Consider the following 20,540-nt stretch of genomic DNA (forward strand, 5'->3'; position numbering starts at 1 on the left):
TTTTGGCCAGGTGCTACGGCGGGACTACGCATACGGGCACACAGCATTTCTTTGTTGTTTTTCAGAAGCAGCCCAGACACGCTCCGTGAGGCACCTAAGGTGGTTATACTAAAAAGGGAACCTGTACTAAAATTCAAATGCCTGGCCACACGGTCTGCAGCTTTTAGTGTTCTAGCACATAAAAACACTTCAAAGTGAAAATGCAGCTTATGAACATTAACACTCACCAAAAGAGCAACAAAATGCACCTTCCGTGCCTCTTCCCTCACCAAGTGGTGGAAGCGCTCCTCAGAAAAGGGCATTTGGTGACAACAGGAGGAAAGGTACTCCAGAGCACAAATGCTGCCAAGACTCCTCTTTGTCATGTACCAAAACTAGTCAAATACACTAGCAAGCCTGCTCAAGAGCCTGAGCCGGACACTTAAGCTCTGCTCTATCTTCTGCAAAGGCGGCGGCTCAGCTACTCCACAGCTCAAGGCTAAACACAGGTGGTTTACAGCAGAGTACTTAACTCGAGAAGTTGAGTATGAGGGCAACAGACACAGGAAGGAACAAGACCTGGAGCAAACCACCAGGACCTTTATGGGGTCTAAGTCCAATCCAGCTTGAACCCGAACACAGCTTGCAAGCCAGAGGCAAAGCTCCCTGATCATAAGCTAGCCACCTGCCCTGTAAAAGCAGCTGCTGTGAACTGCAAGACTAGGTATCAGGATACCCTTCTCAGCTATGAGACTGTAAGAAGTAGGCTCCAGGCTCTCCCCTGACCTCAATAAATCCCCATTCTTAAGTACTGTAATTACATGTATTTAATATATTCCACATTAAAAGCATTCACAGCTAGTTATGTTTGACCTTAAGGGATGTTATGTTCACAGACCAAAATATCCCACATACTTCTATTCTCTCTTAATTCTGTCCTGGAAAAGCATGAGAGTTTTTCCATTATTCTGCATGTATCTGGACTTAAAATGGGTATCTGCCAAGATTTATTAGTCAAAGGGAAATCAAAATCGGATACATTTTCCTCCATCTCCATTGAAAATTAAGCCTTTATTTCAGTCATTTTAAGCAGAAACCTCTCACAGCAGTTGGGATAAGCAGGCCAGTATACCATTACACTGTTACATTCAGTTGCAGATACACGTCTCACTTCATACAAATATAAGCAAAAGGTGTGTTTGTGGCAAGGTTTTTCACCCCTTGAGCAAAAGCACCAAGGAGCAGTTCTTAAACGTCTTGGTGTGCCTGGTACATCATTCTGCACTCTTTGCATCTGGAGGCCAACTAGTAACGCCGTAAATCTTGCCCGTGGAACACGGGGAGTTAGACCGTTGTGTCACAACAAATCTTACCTGACAGAAAAGCACATTCAGCTTGCTTGAGGAATCCAACTGTTTGGTGAAAGCCATCTATATTCAGTGTTGTCACGGGTGGGGATCCTTAATTGCACAAAGTATAGAGCACTACTTCTTGGATTATTTTAAGTTAAAAGTTACAACTTAACTGAGCACTACCCTCATATCTTAACTCTTAAAATATCTGAGGCACAAGTATGTGTGTGTACTTGTTTTATTCGTAATTTGTCCTGGGATACCAAATGTATTTCTACTTCAGGTGATTTAACAAAATCATTGACCTCATTTCAAAACATCCACTGATCCATTTTTCATTCAATGGCAATATCGAATGTTAAAAGGAACATAAAAACGAACATGCACACAATTGTACAGTTTTCATAAATGTCTATTTCATTATTGTGGGTAGCGCATTAAACAGTTAAATACATTTAAATAATGTTTAAGTGACTGCACTAATGCAGAATTTTAACTAGATGGGTAACCAATTTAACTAGAAACCAGCTAACAAGTAACTGTCTAAATACTTCAAATACAGCTCTTGTTCTAGGTCATCCTTCTTGGAAAAAAAAAGCCTGCTGGTCACATTGGAAATACATTTTAAGGCCAAATTCTTCTGATATCCCTTCTCTGCAGCAGTTTCTTCACCTTTTTAAGCCTCCAATTCCAGGCCAAGACCAAGTTTATGGCCACCAGCATTGATGCTCTTTCCATCTATCAGGGCAGACAGCGTAAGCTTCACGCCTGTAAGATTTTTAAACAGCATGTTTACAACATATGATCCGAGTAGCTTTCATGCAACTCAACCTCTGTCATTACAAGTCCCAGTTGTAGCTCACTTTTTTATTTCACTACTTTCCTCTAAAGATTTCTACAGAAGAATCCATTTACCCACGAAACCTGCTCAAACCTAGTCACATGAATCAAGCTAGATGCTTTTTGTAAATACTGTGATACAACATGGATATACAAAGCCTCTAACTTCTAAGTACACCAGAGCTCTCCTTTTCTATGTTAAGGTCTGCAAAGGAGGAGGAAAACTATGCATAGATGGACAAACACTTGTACCAAGGAAGGAATGGAATGAAAATACAGTTTTTTATTAGTTTTCAAATAAGGAACTACCAATGGTACTATAGCATTAACAGGTGTTTTCCTATTGAAGGAGAACAAGTTAAGCTCTGGAGGTTCTTTTACCAAACATGAAGAGCAGGAAGTGTGTTCTTTTGATGATTAATCATTATTTCAAGACCTGCTGTCATTCAATGACTGGAGAAAGCAATGCTAAAAAGACAGTGCTTTGCACAGCCTAAAGCTAAGCTATCAAACACAATACAGTCCACCCCTACACAAATCCATGAGGAACATGATGCAGAAATACCAATAGGTACAATGGAATTTGTCTGGTTTAAACACAGGTTTCATGTGCAACGTAAGCTACTGTAAAACATCTGCTTTGCCTTCAAGACAAAATTATTCTGAAGAAGGGAAATAGTTGCATATAAATGCAGAGGTCTTAAATATTTTCTTTGTGATGCATCAAAGATTACGTATGTGATGCAATTTGTGTGATAACCCTTACCTGGCCTCAGGGTCTGGGTGTAGCCCACTCCAACTAGACTAGAATTGTTCACTTTTGCCTGAAAAAAAACCAAGACAAAAGCAATTGAAATGTTGGAACCGATTAGTTCTTTGTCATCATTCAGAAGCTAGAATAACTAGGACAGCACCACCATCATCAACTTAACCAAATTCTACTTGTTCTTTCAGTATCTCTGTGCTTACTGGTTTCTCTCTTCTCAGCTGTGTCCTTGCCCCCCAACTTACAGCTGAAGTATTAACGTATTTAAGAGCAAACAGAACATAAGGGCAGTCAGAACTATTACTGGAATGTAGGTTGGGGGGTGAACTTCCCCACTCCCCTCTTTTCAGGCCATAGCAATTCACCACCACAGCCTCCCAAACCAAGCCACTTCAGAAGAACCCTCCATGTTCATATTCCTACAAAAGAATTAGTATCCTGCAGGTCCAATCAGTCAAGCAGCAAATATTTCGTAACATCATCTTTTACAAGATGTCCAAAATTATTTATCTCACTTTGCACCACTTCCTCTATAGGATGACTCCAACAATCCAGGTTCAAATCTAACTTTTTAACATACAGAAAACTTTCCACATATTGCCTTTTTAACTGGTATCGCCAGAGTTCCTACCACAAGAACGTGACAGAGCTCCCCAAAAACTGGTTTTAAAAAAAGTTCTGTAAATTTACAGAATTAGACATGAAGGCTTATTTCAGTTTTTTTTTAATACATTAAGTCCTCTAGAGTAGCACAACATTTGACAGTCACACTCTAGAGACTTCGCTGTATGCAACATTAGAGAGTTTAAATACTGCTGGTTTAACCGTAACTGCCTGGATTGTAAGAGTAATTCCTAGAAGACTTCCTGACCTATGACCTTCTTCTGTACTAATAACACACAGATTCACAGAAACTGGAAATAAGGTGTGCTTGGCATAACCCTTTTGGCTGGAGCCAGACTTACAGAGATAGAAGCAGTGGAATCCAACTTGTATTTAGCCGCAATGCCAAAGCGAGTGCTGTTGCTCCCTGCTGTCCAAGCCAGGTTTACAGCAGTTTCAAGATTGTCACTCACTTTCTGGTAAATTGACCCACCAAATTCTGAACCATCATTGCTGCACAAATTTAAAAAAAAGTTAGTTTCCTATATTTACATAATCCCAACTTTTTTTTTTTTTTTAACTACTTCAAATTTTTATTCAAATGAGGATTCTGAAAGTTTGAATTGTTTCACATTTTGACAGGAGAAAGGGAGATGAACAAAGGCTTCAGGGCAAAATTAAACTGCAATAATTCGGGGTGGGGGGGACAGAACCCAACAAAGACATTTTGGAGTGCTACAGCTAATTCTCATGCTAGTGTTAAACTAAGTACTTGACTGTAATTCCAGATCACATTCTTGAAAAACTAACAGATAAAGGTTAGTAGTTAGGAAACAGGCATTCTGGATCCTGTGATTATTGAATGTGTAATATTCCTAAAGAATTAGACGACCTTTTTAAAAAACTGTCACGATGTTTGACATTAGTAAACTGGAATGGAATTCCTACAGCTTCCTCCCATACCCCTCAGCTTCCATAAACCCAGACACAACCCCATCTTCCCAGACCAAAAGGACAGACTTCTACCTCAAAAATCAAGTTATTTCCTAACTAAATGGACAAGAACAACGCCAATTTTTTTTTAAATTTAGATTGAAAACACCATGTTCTTTAGCAGGTTTTGATCAGCTTGCGCTAAAGAATATTTAAGATGCAATGGCAGCAAGTCTGGAGAAAGTTCACGAACAAGATGCCTTACACCTGTTTAGTTACACTGTTTCATGCACTCTTCATCCCAGACAGACAAGGTGAAGAACCTACTCAAAAAGTCCAAAAGCAAAGCTCTAGTCCTGCTCCAGAAACTACTGCTGGCCTACTTAAACAGCACAACACTAATTACTACCTCTAACAAATCTACTGCCCTTAAACTAGAGTCAGACACAGTTCAATTTAATGCAAAAGCTGGAAAAAGCGTTACGATCTGCCCTGCTTAACTGAACTGCACTTCCAATTTGGATGTACTTCAGTATTTGGTAAGCTGTAGCATAGGTGATGCTCTAAGTGTTAACAAGCCACAGGTATTTACTGTTTTGAAAAGAGAGATACAAAGTAACATTTATCATTTATTTAAAGTTTCCTGTTGAAAAACGCACTCCCCTTAACTGGCTTGCAAGCGCCTCTTGACATTTCAAGCATTTGTGTTGTGACTAGAAGGAACAGCAGACAAAGCCTGCTTCTGTAAGTCTGGACACAATTTTCAGTACTTACACATTAGTGTGCAGTTGGAAGTCTCCAGTCTTGTAACCCACAGAGAAGTTATTTCTTGTCAATTTTGATTTGGCACTATCAAAAGTCATCTGATAACCAGCAAGCCAGCCTTCATAACCGAAGACAGCTGAACCATGGATTGCAGGTCCAGCAAAATCGAAGTCAACATCGCAACCTAGGTTTAGGCATTCGCGTTTATAAGCTGACTTAATTTTACCACTTTTCTTTCTGAAACAGAGAAACATATATCTTAAGACAAGGCTTTATCTTTCTCAGTGAGCTGCCAAATTCGAGCCGTATGACTCTACACGGTGTATCTAAAGGCCATGCACATGTACCCTCTAGACTGGGCCACAGCACAGCTACCCCATCACGAAAGCACAGGGCTGCCACAAACAGGCACGCTGTGATGAATGCAGAGGTGTTTTTATGCCTCCTACAGTCTTCTGAGCATTTCTGTTCCAGAAGATAAGCAAAGTGGGCTATTGTGAAATGTCCAATGCTAACCCTGTAGAATAAGATGTGATGCTGAAGAGCAGAAGCCTTTAGCATTGGGATTTGCTGATTTGGATCGACAGCAAACCACACAAACATCTCTCTCAATACAACAGACCAGATGAACACTTCCTGACCACAGGTGGTGTTACTGCCCTAAATAAGGTTAAAAGGTTAAGAATTCTTACCCTGTATTTGGTGAGAAAGTTGTATCAAATGTCAACTTCAAGCCTTTGGCAATCTAATTGAGGGGGGAGAAGATAAGATAAAGCTATAAATTCAGTTCTGCTAGTTAGGTAAAACAAATCAATACTCTCCTAATCTATTACCTGATCTTCAATTGCAATTTCTGTTCCCAGAGTGTTATCTGTGTTCCATTTTTCTGTGAAAGTCAGCCCATACTCAGCCCACTTGTATTTGGTCTCCAAGCTCCCATTCACTTTTCCAGTGTCTGTGTTTGATGAACCCGATGTTGTAAATTCCTAAAAAGGACAGTGTCCATGTTATACAGAAGATACGCATGATCCTGAAAGCATTACACAGTGCCAAAAGGCAAAAGCCCTTTCTTCAGCAAACTCTAAGATCTTGTTATTCTATGCAACAGGTTCAACAACTCTAGACAACTTGTGGGGTGAGAAGGGGGAACACCATGGACAAGAACTGGTGGATTCATGCCCATGTGGAGGCCTCCCCCCCCATCTCAGCTGCAGCGTTTCTGCCACTATTACAAAATGTACATGTATGCGACATAATTCAGAAGCAAGACGGTTGTTACTCTAAGTATCATCCTTAAAACCAGAAAACATTCATGAAATAAAAGGTTAAGGCCGATACTCCTGATGAGCAAATTAAACAAACCAAGAGCCAAGAACGCTACAAGGCACATAATGCAAATCCAGTAAAATTCTTTAAGGATCGCATAAGTGTCTTCATCATTCCAGTCAACCACCTCCAAAGATAAATTACGTACGACTGTAAGATGTCAGAGAACACCATCATTTTTCCAGCTGGGGGTGGGGTGGATGGTGGTTTGGTTTTTTGTTTGGTTTGGGGTTTTTGTTGCTTTTTAAGGGAGTTCTCAGTGTAACCAATGCACCAGCCTTTCATACAAGCCATAGGCACACGTGTCCTTACTGACATCTACAGAATTCCTATTCCCCTGACGCTTTGGTTTAATGGCATACAGGAAGAACATTTATGTTTGAGTTGTGAGCTAAGGCTAGTCTGGTTTTATGCTTCTGGGGAAGTCTTACTTGGAATTCTTGAAAGTATTTAAAAGTTAGTTTAATAAGGAGACGCGAGTGATATTGATAAGTAGTCCCTGATGTCTCTTACTATTTGGATTCTCACAAAGAACAAAATCAATCATTTCTGTGACCACTATTCAGAAACTAAAGGCAGTCCCTAGTACAAGTGGAAGTCTGGTTTGCAAATACATGTTAAGGAGCTCTTTCCACTGAAATATTATTGCCCTTATGGTTTAAGAAGTTTATTATTTCAACTTTTTAAAACACATACGTAAAAATTTGGTCTGACTTCCTCTATGCACAGCATAATTTTCAGACAGACTCCTCGCACTCACCTCCCCCAGAAGGAAACATGGATCTGAAATCACAAGTCCTTACGCGTTCCTATCCTCGCAGCCCAAGCCCTACTGCACATCATGAGCACACGTGAGGCTGTTCTTTAATGGTGGCTGATCCAAGTTTAACCATGGCCAAGACCGTTACTTGTATTATGTTAGCGAACCACTAAACCATCCACACAGTTGCAAAATTCTAGTAGGTCTGTTTCTTGGCAAGTGACAGGGACTATGCAACTTCAAGTCCAAATACCTTCCGCTTTAACTTCTTGCTTTGTGCTATTCCTACTGCACAAGGTATATGTGACTGCAACCACTGTGCAATAGCTTCAGGAGAAGCAAATTATTACATTATCTCTTATCTCTGCTTTAAAATACCTGCAGTACATACATGCCAGCACTTTCTCCTTCTGGGAAGGATGGTTTGTAAGTGATATGGGATTCACATGAGGGCTTGGATTTTTCAGGGATTTTTACCAGTATTACTGGTAGTCCTCAAAAGAAACAGATAAAATAAGAACAACTACATCTATAATAGGGATCTTCAAACTGTGCCTCAGTTGGGATACAGGCTTCTAGTAAACACAGCAGATAACCCACGCACCTTGTTTCTAACAGCCAGTTACACTGTTAAAGCTTCCATTTAAAAAAAAAAATCTACCTTTATATCTTGCAGCGTCTCCTCTAGAAATAGATTAAAAGTTAGAGGAGGCACTGCTTGCATGACCAAGACATCTTGCATGGAACATTACTGCAACACTTTAATACCTTTAAAGAGGAGCCAAAGATTCAATATGCTAATTCACTACCAGCTACTTCACACAAGCATCAAGATGGCAGAAATTCCCACCAAATACAAACAGTATCAAAAGGTACTTTAGAAATAAATTGTGTGTGCTATGACTGACATATTAAAATACTTCAAAGATGTGTCAGCTATTTGTTCACCTTCAGACATAAGATGGGGGACACTAATAAACCTTTTTATTTTACGAAGATCAGTAAACAGTGCAATACCCCTGTTACATTCAGAATAAAGTCAGATCTTTAGGGACTCCTGAAATTATTTTACACCAAAAGTTTATCATTCATATAACCTATAAACTACATAACAGCATCTGGAAGGTGTCCTTTCTAATTAAATATCAGAACGTATCCGGAAAAAAATATACTGAATAAAAGGTATTCAAACTCACCACTCCGCTGGCAGATTTTGTTTTCACATCCAGTTTCACCAACCCAAAACCTTAACAGACAGATGTCAAAGTTACACCAGTAGGCTTTAACTAAGCCCATGCACATTTTCCAAGAAGCCAGTCTTCCAAGCAGTCTCAGCAGTGTGCCATGTATATACATATGCAAAAACAACCATAGACCAACTTCAGCAACACTCACATTTTAGATGCCCCAGCGGGTAGAGGAGGCCACTCTAGAACAAGCCAGGAGTTCTGATCTATCATCACCACATAGGAAGTTGTAACCTCTCAGTTGTACACTGTACACTTAACTACCAATCAATGACTTCCAAAAGTAAATTTAGTGACAGACAAAATGCATTCTTTTCTGTTCCTGGGATGGCATCAGCTTTGTAGTCAATGCCACTTGAAGAGCTATCCCAATCCATAGTATCTGTCTCTCAGAACCAAGCAGTCGTCTCTTGAAGTAAAAAAAAAAACAAACTGTGGAAGTAAGGCCACTGGGAAATACACAGCCATTGGACTGACAAAACATTGGACATGAACTTATGTTAAAGTAGGTTTTATGGGAGTGTCAGTTCACATTGTTACCCCTAGAGCTGAGCGACAGTCTTGGTGAAAGAGCCCCCACTTGTATTCCCAAAGACCAGAAAGAAACAGCACTGTAAAGAAGCAGAATTTAACTTGCAACTGCCTGGTATTAAAGCATTTTAAAATGCTGAAGGATTCTTTATCCCAATACCTATTCCTCTTTCTATTCCAAAAATGCTATAATGTTGCAGTGGTATGTATTCCTGTCTATATCAACGGATATTGTGGCACAGACACACCAATAAACAAAGCGTACTCATAAGTTAAATTACACTTGATGCTTACATTCTTGCATACTTGTACACTTCTGACATTTATGTGGCTGAAGCAGTAAGATTTAACAGACTTCACACCAAAACAGCCCACAAAAAGCCTCCAATGATCTGTTAGCTGACAGTAATGACATAAAAAGGACACACCTTCCTCCTCCCCAGAAACAAAGGCATTTGAGCATTCCATTTTACATATAGGCTTAAAAAGGCATGTTTTATAAAAGGTACTATTCTTACCATATCCTTTATTGAAGATATCTCTGGCAGATTTGCCAAGGTCTACGTATGATGGAGGAATCGCCATTGGAGCTGAAAGGCAATGGGCTAATTAATCATGAACCTTTTACCAGTGCGCCCACAAAAAATGCTACAACTCTCTTTAAAGATACTCTTGAAGGCAGATTCGTACAGGAAGGCAGTTAACAGACAGATGGCTCAAACAATTACAGCATTCTGTGAAACACCTACAGATTTTCAGTGATGGCCACTGTGACCACTGAATGTTTTGTTGGCTTTGGTAACCTGCTCGTTGTTAATTTTTCAAGCAGATTTCTCCATAGATCTTTAATTACCACAAATCAACTAATAGCTCACATTTTCAGAGTTGGTAGTTACCACCCACAACCAGGAAACTGGAAATCTGAAAGACTGTAATAGAGGCAGTTATTTCCTGAAGTTCCACAAAGTAAAATTTGACAGATACTAATGAAAATTACCCAAAATCACCTACAATGTTTTATTTTCAAAATGTAAAAAGAGTGCATATCCATTTTTCAACATCATTTGCCCCATATTTTAAATGGTAGACATAAAATTTAAAAAGGAACGTCTAATGTCATTAACTAGCAATCAACCTGATGAAGTTTCCCCCGCAATAACATACGAGAGTTCAAGTTTGGGGATCATGTTGTTAGCTGAAAACTAACAAGTAGTAGGAGTGCTGGGTCAGTGAGAAAAGCTCTCTTTAGAAGTCCCCCTCTCAGCCATGGAGCCTCTGGCGAAGTGTCCCTTAGAGAGCCTGTCATTCAGGACTAGCTGTGACCTGGCCTCCCTGGCCCAACCAAGAGATACCAGAGAGATACCAGCCTCCCACAGGCCCCTGTGGCTCTCCTCCCTCTGAAGATACACTCCATCTGGCCCTTCCCTCAGTGACTTTTCCCATTATTTCAATAGCAGAAGCCCACTGTTACAGAGCCACTGTATTTTGAAGTTTTAAAATACAGAAAACAGCATATTTCAGAGTTAATTACTCCCCCAGGCTGTGAAAGAGAAGAAAAAGAAAGGGGGAGACACACACTACAGGACAGTGGAACTAACCAGATAAGCACCACAAAAAGGCTAAACTCAAGCAAACAAAAATCTTATCTTTTCAAACTGATTGGTCACTTCTATTTTGCAGAGAAAGTCAGATTAGCATAATGGACTGTTTATCTTGCTCTTGTGTTTTTTTTTTTTTTTAAGTAAATGGAAAAATATCTTCAGAACCTCAAAAATAACAGAGGCACTACACTCCCATGTTAACTTTCAACTGAAAGCAGAAAAGATTACTTTCATTTTTATACAGTACTTTTAACCAAATATTTTAATTTTCAACACCTGGCTATAGAATTACTTATCTTCTGCAGATCTCCAAGATCATAAGTGTATCCAATAACACCGGATCAAGGCAAGCTTTCTTTCCTCCCCACCCCCAAAAAGTTTCTTTCCACCTTTTCATAGCCTTATCTACAAAAAGGGAAAACTTTCCCAGAACACAGGATTCTGAAAAATTAAGCAGACTGTTGTTTCAGTACAGCATTAAAAAAAGAAGAAAAAACCACACACCCTAATTACACCTTCCATATACAGCCTAGTTGTATAAGCTGCTACTGTTTACTAAAAAAAACCAAAAAACTATTTTAGCAAGCAATGGCAAGGCACAAGACTGTTTCTTATCTTTCTACAATTTCTAATACAGTAAAAAACCCTCCTTTAGTACAGAGTTCTAGCCCCTACAACCAGCTCTCCATAGCAAGACATCCATTGCTTGCTCAAGAACATAAAACAAGTCTGTTTTTCCACAGAGCTAAAGTAAACTGTCTCAAAAAAAAAAAAAAACAAACATTACTTAGGACATCTGAAGCCTGAACTTGGGCTAAGCCTTTTTAAGTCCATAATAAATAGCATAAGTCTTGAGGTGGGGGGAAAAAAAGAAAAATCTATAGCAGACCAAATACTAATCCCGGTGACAAGAGATTAAATGGTTCCTATTATTTATTCAATAAGAAGCAGCAGGTGGTAGAGCAAATTATGAGAAAGCGTGGGAACACTGCTCTTCCCCCTCTAAATTTCTGCTGTACGACAACTGTACAATTCATTAACAGTTTAAAATAATTTAGAGAAGGTTTAGCTACGTATTTTTCCTTTAATGGATAGCTCTCACTTCTAATTAGCATCTTCAAAAGAATTATGTTTAGTTTTAAAGTTTCATACTAGTCTTTAGCACACACATTCTCCTACAGTATAAATAAATGAGCTTTTTGCTTTTGTTTTCAATGTTTCCAACCTGACTAGACAACCACTACAGACAAGAGATTTATTCTAAGCAGCAATATTCTGAGAAGTTAACAAACTGGTATCCATGTCTAAATTCAAAGGATTACTACAGTAAAAAGGCTACTGCCGTTTTATCTGGCCTAGTTAAGCATCCTCCCTGCTGCAAGGAAACCAACCAGTATTTGTCAGATATTCCAGCCTACAGATGCACGTTTTGTAATAAAAAGTTAAGACGGAATACAACTGTCCCACTGCTGTTCTAATCCTATACTAACAGGGATGGAGGAGGCCTAAGGGGGAAACCAAGAGTTAATTTGGGGTATACCAAGTACCTGATAAGCCAGTGCCATCATCAGAATGCTCATTAAATGAAAACAGGCAAAAAAAAAAATCATCCCTGTGTCCTCCAGTGTTAGAAAGTTAGCTAAGCGTGCAAATTCTTGTACTCAGAAGTCATTTTCAAACCTATTTTGAAGTGTCTTTCACTTAAAAACTGCTAATTAGAAGTGACTAAAATGTAAGTAACATTTAATGACAAGGTTTGTTGTGAAAGCAACTATCAGATAAACTTATTCCTCATTTCAAATATACAGAATCTACTTGAATCAAGTGGGAGCTCCACCCTGATCTTTGTTTCATACCACCCTAAAAAACAAAATGTAATTAATCTATTACTCAAAAGCCAGAAACATGCTTTCTTCTTCTGTAAAAAAAAAAAATAAATCCCAAGATGGTATATTAATGTTAATGAAGAAAAATGTAATGTTATCAGAATTATTACATCACAGTTTTCCTTCGAGGTAATATTTCAAAACCCTCTCATACCCTACAATTAAAGGAACACAAAGGACTTCTATAAAGACTTCTAACAATTTTAAGATCTCAGGATATTGAAGGTCAAGGTATAATTAAAAAAAACAACCTAAGTATCCATGTAATTTAAGAAAAAAGTGGCAATAACTACACCGAAATTCTGTTTCAGTAGCATCAACAGCAACAAAGAAATTGATATAATTCAAAAAATACTTTGCCAAAATATGCTGGGCACAACAATGACCTTTAGACTTACACTGCTAATAAACCTTAAAAATAAAATAAAAAACATAAAAACCACCCCATTCCCCTTGGTTCAGCTCTCCCTCCCGGCACCGGGAGGCGGGCCTGCCAGGCTACCGGCCGCGGCCAGGACAGTTTAGGGACCCAGGGGAGGAGGAGGAGAAAACGAACAACGTGGTCAGAAACCGAAAGCTGGGGTAAAGCTGGGCCTGCCCGGAGAGAAGGGCAGGGAGCCGGGGGTGGAGGGGGGGGCCCGGTCGGGGCGCCCGCCGCGGCGGCACAGCCGTCCAGGCAAGGGAAGGGCAGGGCAGGGCAGGGCCCGGGCGGCGGCGGCCAGCGCCAGCTCCTTCGGGCCCGCCGGGCCTCCCGCCGCTCCCCGAGCCTCCCGGCGGGCCTCCCCCGTTCCCGCCGCTCTCCAGGCCTCCCACCGGCCCTCCCGCGTTCCCGCCGCTCGCCAGGCCTCCCGCCAGCCCTCCCGCCAGGCCCAGCGGCGCCCGCCGCAAGGTGAACTCCTCCGGGCGGCCATCTTGGGCATCCCGGCCTGACCCCCGCCCGCCCGCCCGCCCTTTATGTAACCGCGGCCCGGCCCCGCACGCCGTGCCTGCCCTCCCCGGCGTGCGGGGAAACACACGCACGCACACACGCACCCCCCACGCACCCCCGGCACCGCCCCCGCCCCGCCGTCAGCCCGGGCGCTGGACAAGGCACCCGCGGCCGCCCGCCCTTCCTTCCCCACCGCCCACCTCCCCCGCTCCGTTGGGGCCGGCTCGGCACCTGGGCAGCGGGGCCGTGCGGAGCGAGGCCGGGCGCAGGCGTGTCGGGCCGCGCTGCTGCAGCCGCTGGCACTGGAGGGCGAAGTGAAGGAGACACCGATCCGCCCGCCCGCCCGCCGCCGCAGCGCAGGACCCCAACCACCCGGGGCCGCCGCGCGCACCGCCTGACCCGTACGCTGCGCCGCACCGCGCCGCGCCGCCGCCCGCCCGGCGGGAGGCGCCGCCGCCCGGATCCCAGGGACGGGGGCGTGGGGGGTGGGAGGAGAGGCCGCGCCACCAAGCGGGGAGGCGGGCGGGATCGCGGCGGTCTGGCAGGCGCTCGCTCGGGCAGCCCCGGCGGTGGAGAGGGGTCCTGCTGGCGGGCGGGGCCGCCTGGCGGGGAGGGCGGTGGCCGCTGAGGCGGCGGCGGGAGCGGAGCTGGGAGCCACAAGAGGGCCTGGGGGGAGCCAAGCGCCGCCCGGTACCGGCTCCTCAGTGGGCCCATGGCGGCCACACTCAGGGAGCGCCTCTTCTTAGGAGAGCTGAAGTGAACAGGCGCTTTTCTCATCGCGGGGACGGGCGGCCACGGGTGGATCCGTGCCCGGGGCCGCTGCGCTTCCCCAGGCAGTACTCGTCTTGCTTTTAGGGCCTGCCTGCCTCCCGTCTGGGCACGCCGCCCCGCCAGGCCCCTCGCCCGGGGGTAGTGTGGATGCCAGATCCACAGCCAGCCGAGGTGCCGCCGGTGGCATCCGCCCACAGAGCGCTGTCGGAGGCAGCCCTGGCTCCTCATAGCCTTGGGGGGCGATGGGGCGCAGCCCGGCCTCCTGTCACAGGGGCGCTCGCCTTCGCTCTCCCGCAGCGCCTTGTAACGCCGAACGCGTTACACCTAACGTGCTCTCCCCTGTTGCTACCCCAAGACCCACAGACAGAGCAACATCCAGTAGCGCGGGTGTCCTGTAGCTGACTGCTTGTACTGCACCTAACGAGGTTTGCTACCTCCCTCAGACAAGTGCCACAGCCTCTCCAATTGCCTAAGCTCCATTTTTACCTTCCAGTCGCCTCCCACCAGCAGGGCCCCCACACCCCGCAACAGAAGATGGCATATCTCAGGTCAAGAGAAGCAATAGCCCCCAGAAAGCTCTCTTAGCTAGTGCTGTGCTCATCATAAACCAGGAGAAAATCTCCTGTTGGAGAGCACAGTGGAATGGCTGTCCCGCAGCAGTCGCCACGCAGCTCTGCAGCCAGAGTCACCGAGTCACTGGTGCAGGCCATTGCCAGGCCAAGGAGCTGCAGGGCAGGCATTTCTGAAATTCATAGCTCTCCCCTGCTTCCTTGGATTATGACACAATTAAAATTCCTCAAAGTAAAAATAATTTACAAATACAAATTATATTTACATAGTATGAAAAAATATGTATTATGATCCAACACTACCAACTTACCAAAACCCATGGTAGAACAGTAATTTTCCTGGTTATTAAAAAGACAGCAGATTAGCAGCAAGGCCCAAAATAATGCCAGTCAGCACCTGCTAGTTTTATCAAAAGATAAGCCACAGATTTTTTTTTTTTCAGTGCAAAGCCAACACTTTCCCATCAGAAGACTCAACAGGTTGGTGTGTTTCATTTTGATATTTTTGAATAAGACAGTTTGGCATTCCACAGAGGGCTATGTATTGATGAATAGAGAAAGCAAGCCACATGCTGAGAGCATAAATAGCAGCAGGAAAGGAATAATAGTGTTATCTTATGGTGCACAGGGACGTACATTAGGAATAAATAGACTTCTGATTAAATAAAAATAGATTGTGGCATATGTTGTTCATTATTTAAAGACATACATTTATTATTCATACCCATAGTATAGATCCATTCTGAATAGAAGTTGTTACTTACATGAGACATTAGCTTTTTCCTTTTTTTTTTTCTTTTAAATCTTAATATTTTAGTCACAGTTCAACTTTATTTTTAGCAACCCAGGAAAGTAATTACTGCCCCTCCCCAAGCAAAAAAAAGCGATGAATCACTTGCGTTGTGAGACAAAGCAGAGACATGATCCGAGGCAGACAACAGCACACAAACTCCTCTGCATGAACATTCCAGGCTCCTGTAGCGACAGCCTCTGCCCGCCAGCGTTCTTCACTCTCACTCACAGCCATGCCTTATTTCTCACAGCGCATCTGCTGAAGCTCAGAGCGCCAAGAAAGGCACGCCTTCAGGCCCGCAATAGCAAGCCATCCAAATTATTCTGCACCTTTCTTTTTAGCACTCTTCTCATACCACTCAGTGCACACACCTCCGTGCAGGCGCGCTCACTCTAAACGGGCTGGTTTTCCCTTGAAACTAAGCAGCTCTCGGGTTTTGTGCCTCGTAATTTAACTATGACCGCCTCGTATCAATACAGCCATGCATATTGATGCATCCCTGACATCAGAGAGTCGCATGGCGCCGCTTGGGGAAAAAACAAAACACATCACTACGTAAGTTTACTACAGGAATGTGCCATTTGAGCGGAAACTCTGCTTGTCTCTCCATATATTATAATCACAATTACTTAAGTAACATATGTGAACAACAAAAGGAGAGCAAGTGGCTACAGTGCGCATCGGTGTCCATCAAACAGCTTAGGTAATTTTATGTTCACTTCTCACACGAGCCCAGAGTCACTGCTTTCCCCTCCAGATGCAGGTCTTCACCTGAAGATTCGGTGGAGAAGAAACCTTAGAGAAAGTCTAGCAATGAACAACTAAGTAAATTAGAACTCCTCGTTCTGAGACAAGTTGACCTAAGGGATATAGCAGAGATTATGAAAGTATAACCAGCAGGGAAAAGGCAGGAAATAGTTGAAGCTAGCAGGAACAAGTGGAGGACAAGCAAAGCAAAGGGTTTTCTCCACCAAAGGCGTGCCATTCAGTGGAATTACCTGCCAGATGAAGCTAAATGTTTATATGGGCTCCAGAGGAAAGTAGACAGGTTTGTGGAAGAGAAATCCAGGGAGGATTACTAATTACTAATCCATTCAACCATTACATATGGTGCTATGGCCTCTTTGAAGTCAGAAAATCCCCAAGCTGCAAGCAGAGGTATCATTTAAGCTTACCCTGTTCTTACACTCTTTTTAGGCATGCATTGCCTAAATCATTGCTTAATTCATCGTCTCAGAGGCAGGGATATTAGACTAGCTACACCTTCTGTTTGATACCATACAACTGCCCTTATGCAAACCAGGCATCTGGAAAGTCCTGAGAGGGCAACCAGCAGGGCATGTACTGCTGGGATCCTTTAGACTGGCAGACTCAATGCCTTTTAATTTTTTTCCCCAAGCAGTTTTAAGTAACCTTCTTTCAGTTTAGCTTAAACAATTAGGAGGAAGTTTAACTTAAACTGGATTCTAAGATACACTTAAAACAGGTCCATACAAAAGCCAACACATTTAAATCATCTGATACAGATACATACGTAGATAATCCCTTAGCTCGGAGGAACACCAGTGAACTGTAGCCTGGGATTCTAGAGCTGAGAAGGCAAACAGAAAGGAAATTTGAGAAAGCCAACAAGGGAACCAGCTTGTTTGCAGAGCCTGCTAAGGCTAATTAAGACAGAGATCACCTTGCAGCTACATCGCTAACAAAAGCTGATTGCCCATAGCTCTACAGCCAAAGCAAACTAAAAATCCAGTCCTTTTTGTTACGGCCTGTGGAGACACTGCGCACTCTGCTAGTACATGTTCAGTGCTAAAGCACCCTATTCCCAAATAAAGAGTAAGAGGGATGTGGAAAAGGTTCTGCTAAAGAGCAAGGAGAAACTGAAATGAAAACCAACCCATGCAGGAGGGCCTGTACTTATTCCTTCTTTTGGGATTTTCTTTGGTTGATCATAAATTCTTTTCCGTCATTTTTCTTTCTGTTGCAGTTTCCATTGCCTCAGGATTTTTTTTTATCCTCAGAAGCTCAAGGAATAAGCAACTTTTTTAACAAAGCTACCTACTACCTGATCTGCAAACCATCCGGTTTCCTGACACCCTGAAATAAGTAAATTAATAGGCTTCATTCCTTGGAGGAGATACCTTCTGGAAAGGGAGGGGCAAGCAAGTAATCAAATGCTGATTTGCAAGCAAAACACAAGCACTCATGCAAAACCCACTGAGAAACTCAGAGATCTGCCCAGTGTTCCTAAATCACTTACCTAGAGCAATAGGTTTGAGTGATTGGTGCAACAATTCTCACCTGAAGTAATTACGAGAACGACTACTCATTTCTGCTCGTGCTGCAGACTGTAGCAGTTACTGGGTCAGATGGATGCATGGCACTTGGGTTTAAAGGTTACAAATTTTTCAATTATCTCTAGTTTTTCGTAAGAAGTTGAATGAGGATTACATGCCTCAGAAGACTCAGTGCATTTTACATCAAAGAAATTATATCACAGAGCAACAGGCCTCCAAGACTTTACTCGCCTAACTGAAAACAGTTTGGTTGCTTCCATGAAATTGATTGCTTTTCTGGTTGTAAAGCTTGACCCGGTGAGGGACACAGGTGCACAGGATGCTGAACCATGTTGTTATGGCCACACCTCTCACGGAGGCCACTCCAGAGTTAAGCCTAAATTCTGTAAATCACACTGTGAAAGTGGGGGGAACAATGCAAAGCTGAGGCATGGAGGGGGAGGAGGAGGAACAGCTGGTGGGCTGTGCCCAAGCCATTGCAAGTTACGTACTGTGTTCAGACGTGCTAACAGTGGGCTTGAGGAGGGGGAATGGACAACAGTTTGTCCGCATGCAAATCCCTCCCTAAGAAAAAAATGTGCTTCCCTGGCATCACATAATAATTAAACTATTAACATATTTAACATAATAAAAAAATAATTTACATTATTTATAGTGTGTCCCTATTATGCTCAGGGGATTCTGATGATGGTCTTTACCGTAAACAGCTCTGGATGCACAGCTCCAAACCTGAAAGCGTCTCCACAGTAACAGCACATGCTGTTGGCCGTTTGATTTTTGAGGGACTCAGTTCTCCTCTTAAACAAGTAAACAATGTAAAAGCCTTAATAATATTTGCTTCCATCGCAACCTGCGCTTCAGTCACTTTCTCCCTGAAGACAAGTCTTTCTAGGGTGCCTGTTGGAAGCAGGCTGTACCAGCACAGGAGCGAGGGAGTGACGGGAGGCCATGTGCAGCAGAAGTCAAGCTGCAGGGGTTGCAGGCTGCTGTAACCTGAGCTGCCGCCCCAAATGGCCTCGGACTTCCAGGAAGCTGCAGCCAGGGACAGGCTGGCAGGGGTCTGACGGGGTGTGTGCCTTGGCTCCACGAAGCGGGGAGGTGAGGCAGGTTGACTCCGGGTGGGCCATGGGTCTGTAAACAATTAGAAAGCAGCAGGTTTCTGGAAGCGGACATGTTGGGGGTAGGTCGATGGCGCTGAGTGATGGGACGAGGCCGAGCTGGTTGCAGGGCCCCACGCCGTGCTGCGGCCGTCGCATTTTGGTTCTGGGTGCACCGTTCTGCTGCGATGCCAGTGACCCCTGAGCGAGCCCAGGGCCAGCCATCGCCCACCCTTATCAAGTGTGGGGTGGCCTTGGTTTTATCCTATAGGCACGCAGGAATAAAGGGCCTGCTGTACACATCCGCTCCGTTCTTCAGCCCCAGCAGCCAGGACACTTTGCTGAACAATTTATTCCCTGGCTGCTGCCTTTCACGAGCACAGGCAGTGGAGGGCAGGCTTTCCCGGCTGGCTGCGCACAGCCAGGTTGGTTGTAGGAGGAAACTGAGCTGCAGATGCTGAGATAGAGCCCAGAGTGTCACAAAAGGGGGGGGGAAGAAACAGAGTGTTTCTGCCACCGCTTGTAAAAGCAAACTAACATCCTGTATTACACTGATGGCTTGTCGGTAGCTCCTGCATCCCCCAGCAGCACATCCCATGGCAAACCAGGAAGCATAGGCAGAGCTGACCTAAAACAGATTGATATGTGAACAGCTAGAGTTTCACCAGAGCAACCTGACACAGCTGGTTATCTGGGAGGAGAGGCTTATCTTGATAGGACAAACCTGTTACAAAACCTTCAAGAAGTGATTCATCGACATATCTATTTTGACAGCGCTCATGCTAACAAATATGAAAGTAGTGAATGACTTGCCTTTTCTGCCTCAGTGATTTCCTTGGAAAACTGCAGACCACGCCCTCACGTGGCACGGGCATGTGCGAAGCAAGCGACCTTTGCCAACAGCCATGAATTCTCTAGCCCTTCAAGGGTTTGCATTTTCATATGAATATAAGATATTAAAGCACCAAAAAAAAAAAAAAAAAGACCTGCGGGGTAATCTACTCTCTCTCTATGGCAGATTTTTCCTCTTTCACAGAGGTTTGGCTATGTATATGTACGGTCACGTTCTGGTTAGTTGCCAGGTGCTCAGTGCAGGTCTCAGTGCAGCAGAGCTGATGACAGTGATTTTTATAATTAGGTTTGCCTAACGACCCCCAGTGAAATGACATATTTTAGTAATACATTATTTCACTGACTCCTTTTCATTTACTCAGAGCGGAGGTTCTAGTCCAGAAATTTGTGTCAGCCTGAATGTTTTTTCAAAAGTTTTGATTAAAACATTCAGTGCTTTATACGGGAAAAATGCTGCTTACTCAGTTGAAATAGTTCTTGTAATGGCTGCATTGAGAAGGCTCGGTGCTTTTCCTGTTGCAATAGGTATTTCAGACATCGCATGGAAGGACTGCCCTTTTCTTGTCTAGTAGAACTCACCTACTCAGTCTATAAACTCCAGCAGGATCTCCCATGGTACGCTTTGGCAATTGGTTTCCCCAGAG

General features: G+C 43.6%; 1 protein-coding gene across 2 annotated transcripts; it reads right to left on the minus strand.

Moving 5' to 3' along the window:
- Nucleotides 1-1,031: 1,031 nt before the first annotated feature.
- VDAC2 (voltage dependent anion channel 2) lies at nt 1,032-13,947 on the minus strand. Of its 2 annotated transcripts, none has more exons than XM_075109488.1 (9): nt 13,749-13,947; nt 9,621-9,692; nt 8,521-8,570; nt 6,072-6,224; nt 5,931-5,983; nt 5,248-5,475; nt 3,903-4,053; nt 2,938-2,995; nt 1,032-2,099 (listed from the first exon to the last, which is right to left on the minus strand). In XM_075109488.1, exons 2-9 carry the CDS (start codon nt 9,685-9,687, stop codon nt 2,008-2,010), a joined length of 852 nt encoding a protein of 283 aa, XP_074965589.1. In that variant the 5' UTR covers nt 9,688-9,692; nt 13,749-13,947; the 3' UTR covers nt 1,032-2,007. The 2 variants fall into 2 exon arrangements, with proteins under 2 accessions (XP_074965589.1, XP_074965588.1); XM_075109487.1 differs by having other exon boundaries at nt 13,718-13,935.
- Nucleotides 13,948-20,540: the final 6,593 nt, after the last annotated feature.

The sequence above is a fragment of the Phalacrocorax aristotelis genome, chromosome 14, assembly GCF_949628215.1.
Source record: "Phalacrocorax aristotelis chromosome 14, bGulAri2.1, whole genome shotgun sequence".
Classification (NCBI taxonomy): domain Eukaryota; kingdom Metazoa; phylum Chordata; class Aves; order Suliformes; family Phalacrocoracidae; genus Phalacrocorax; species Phalacrocorax aristotelis.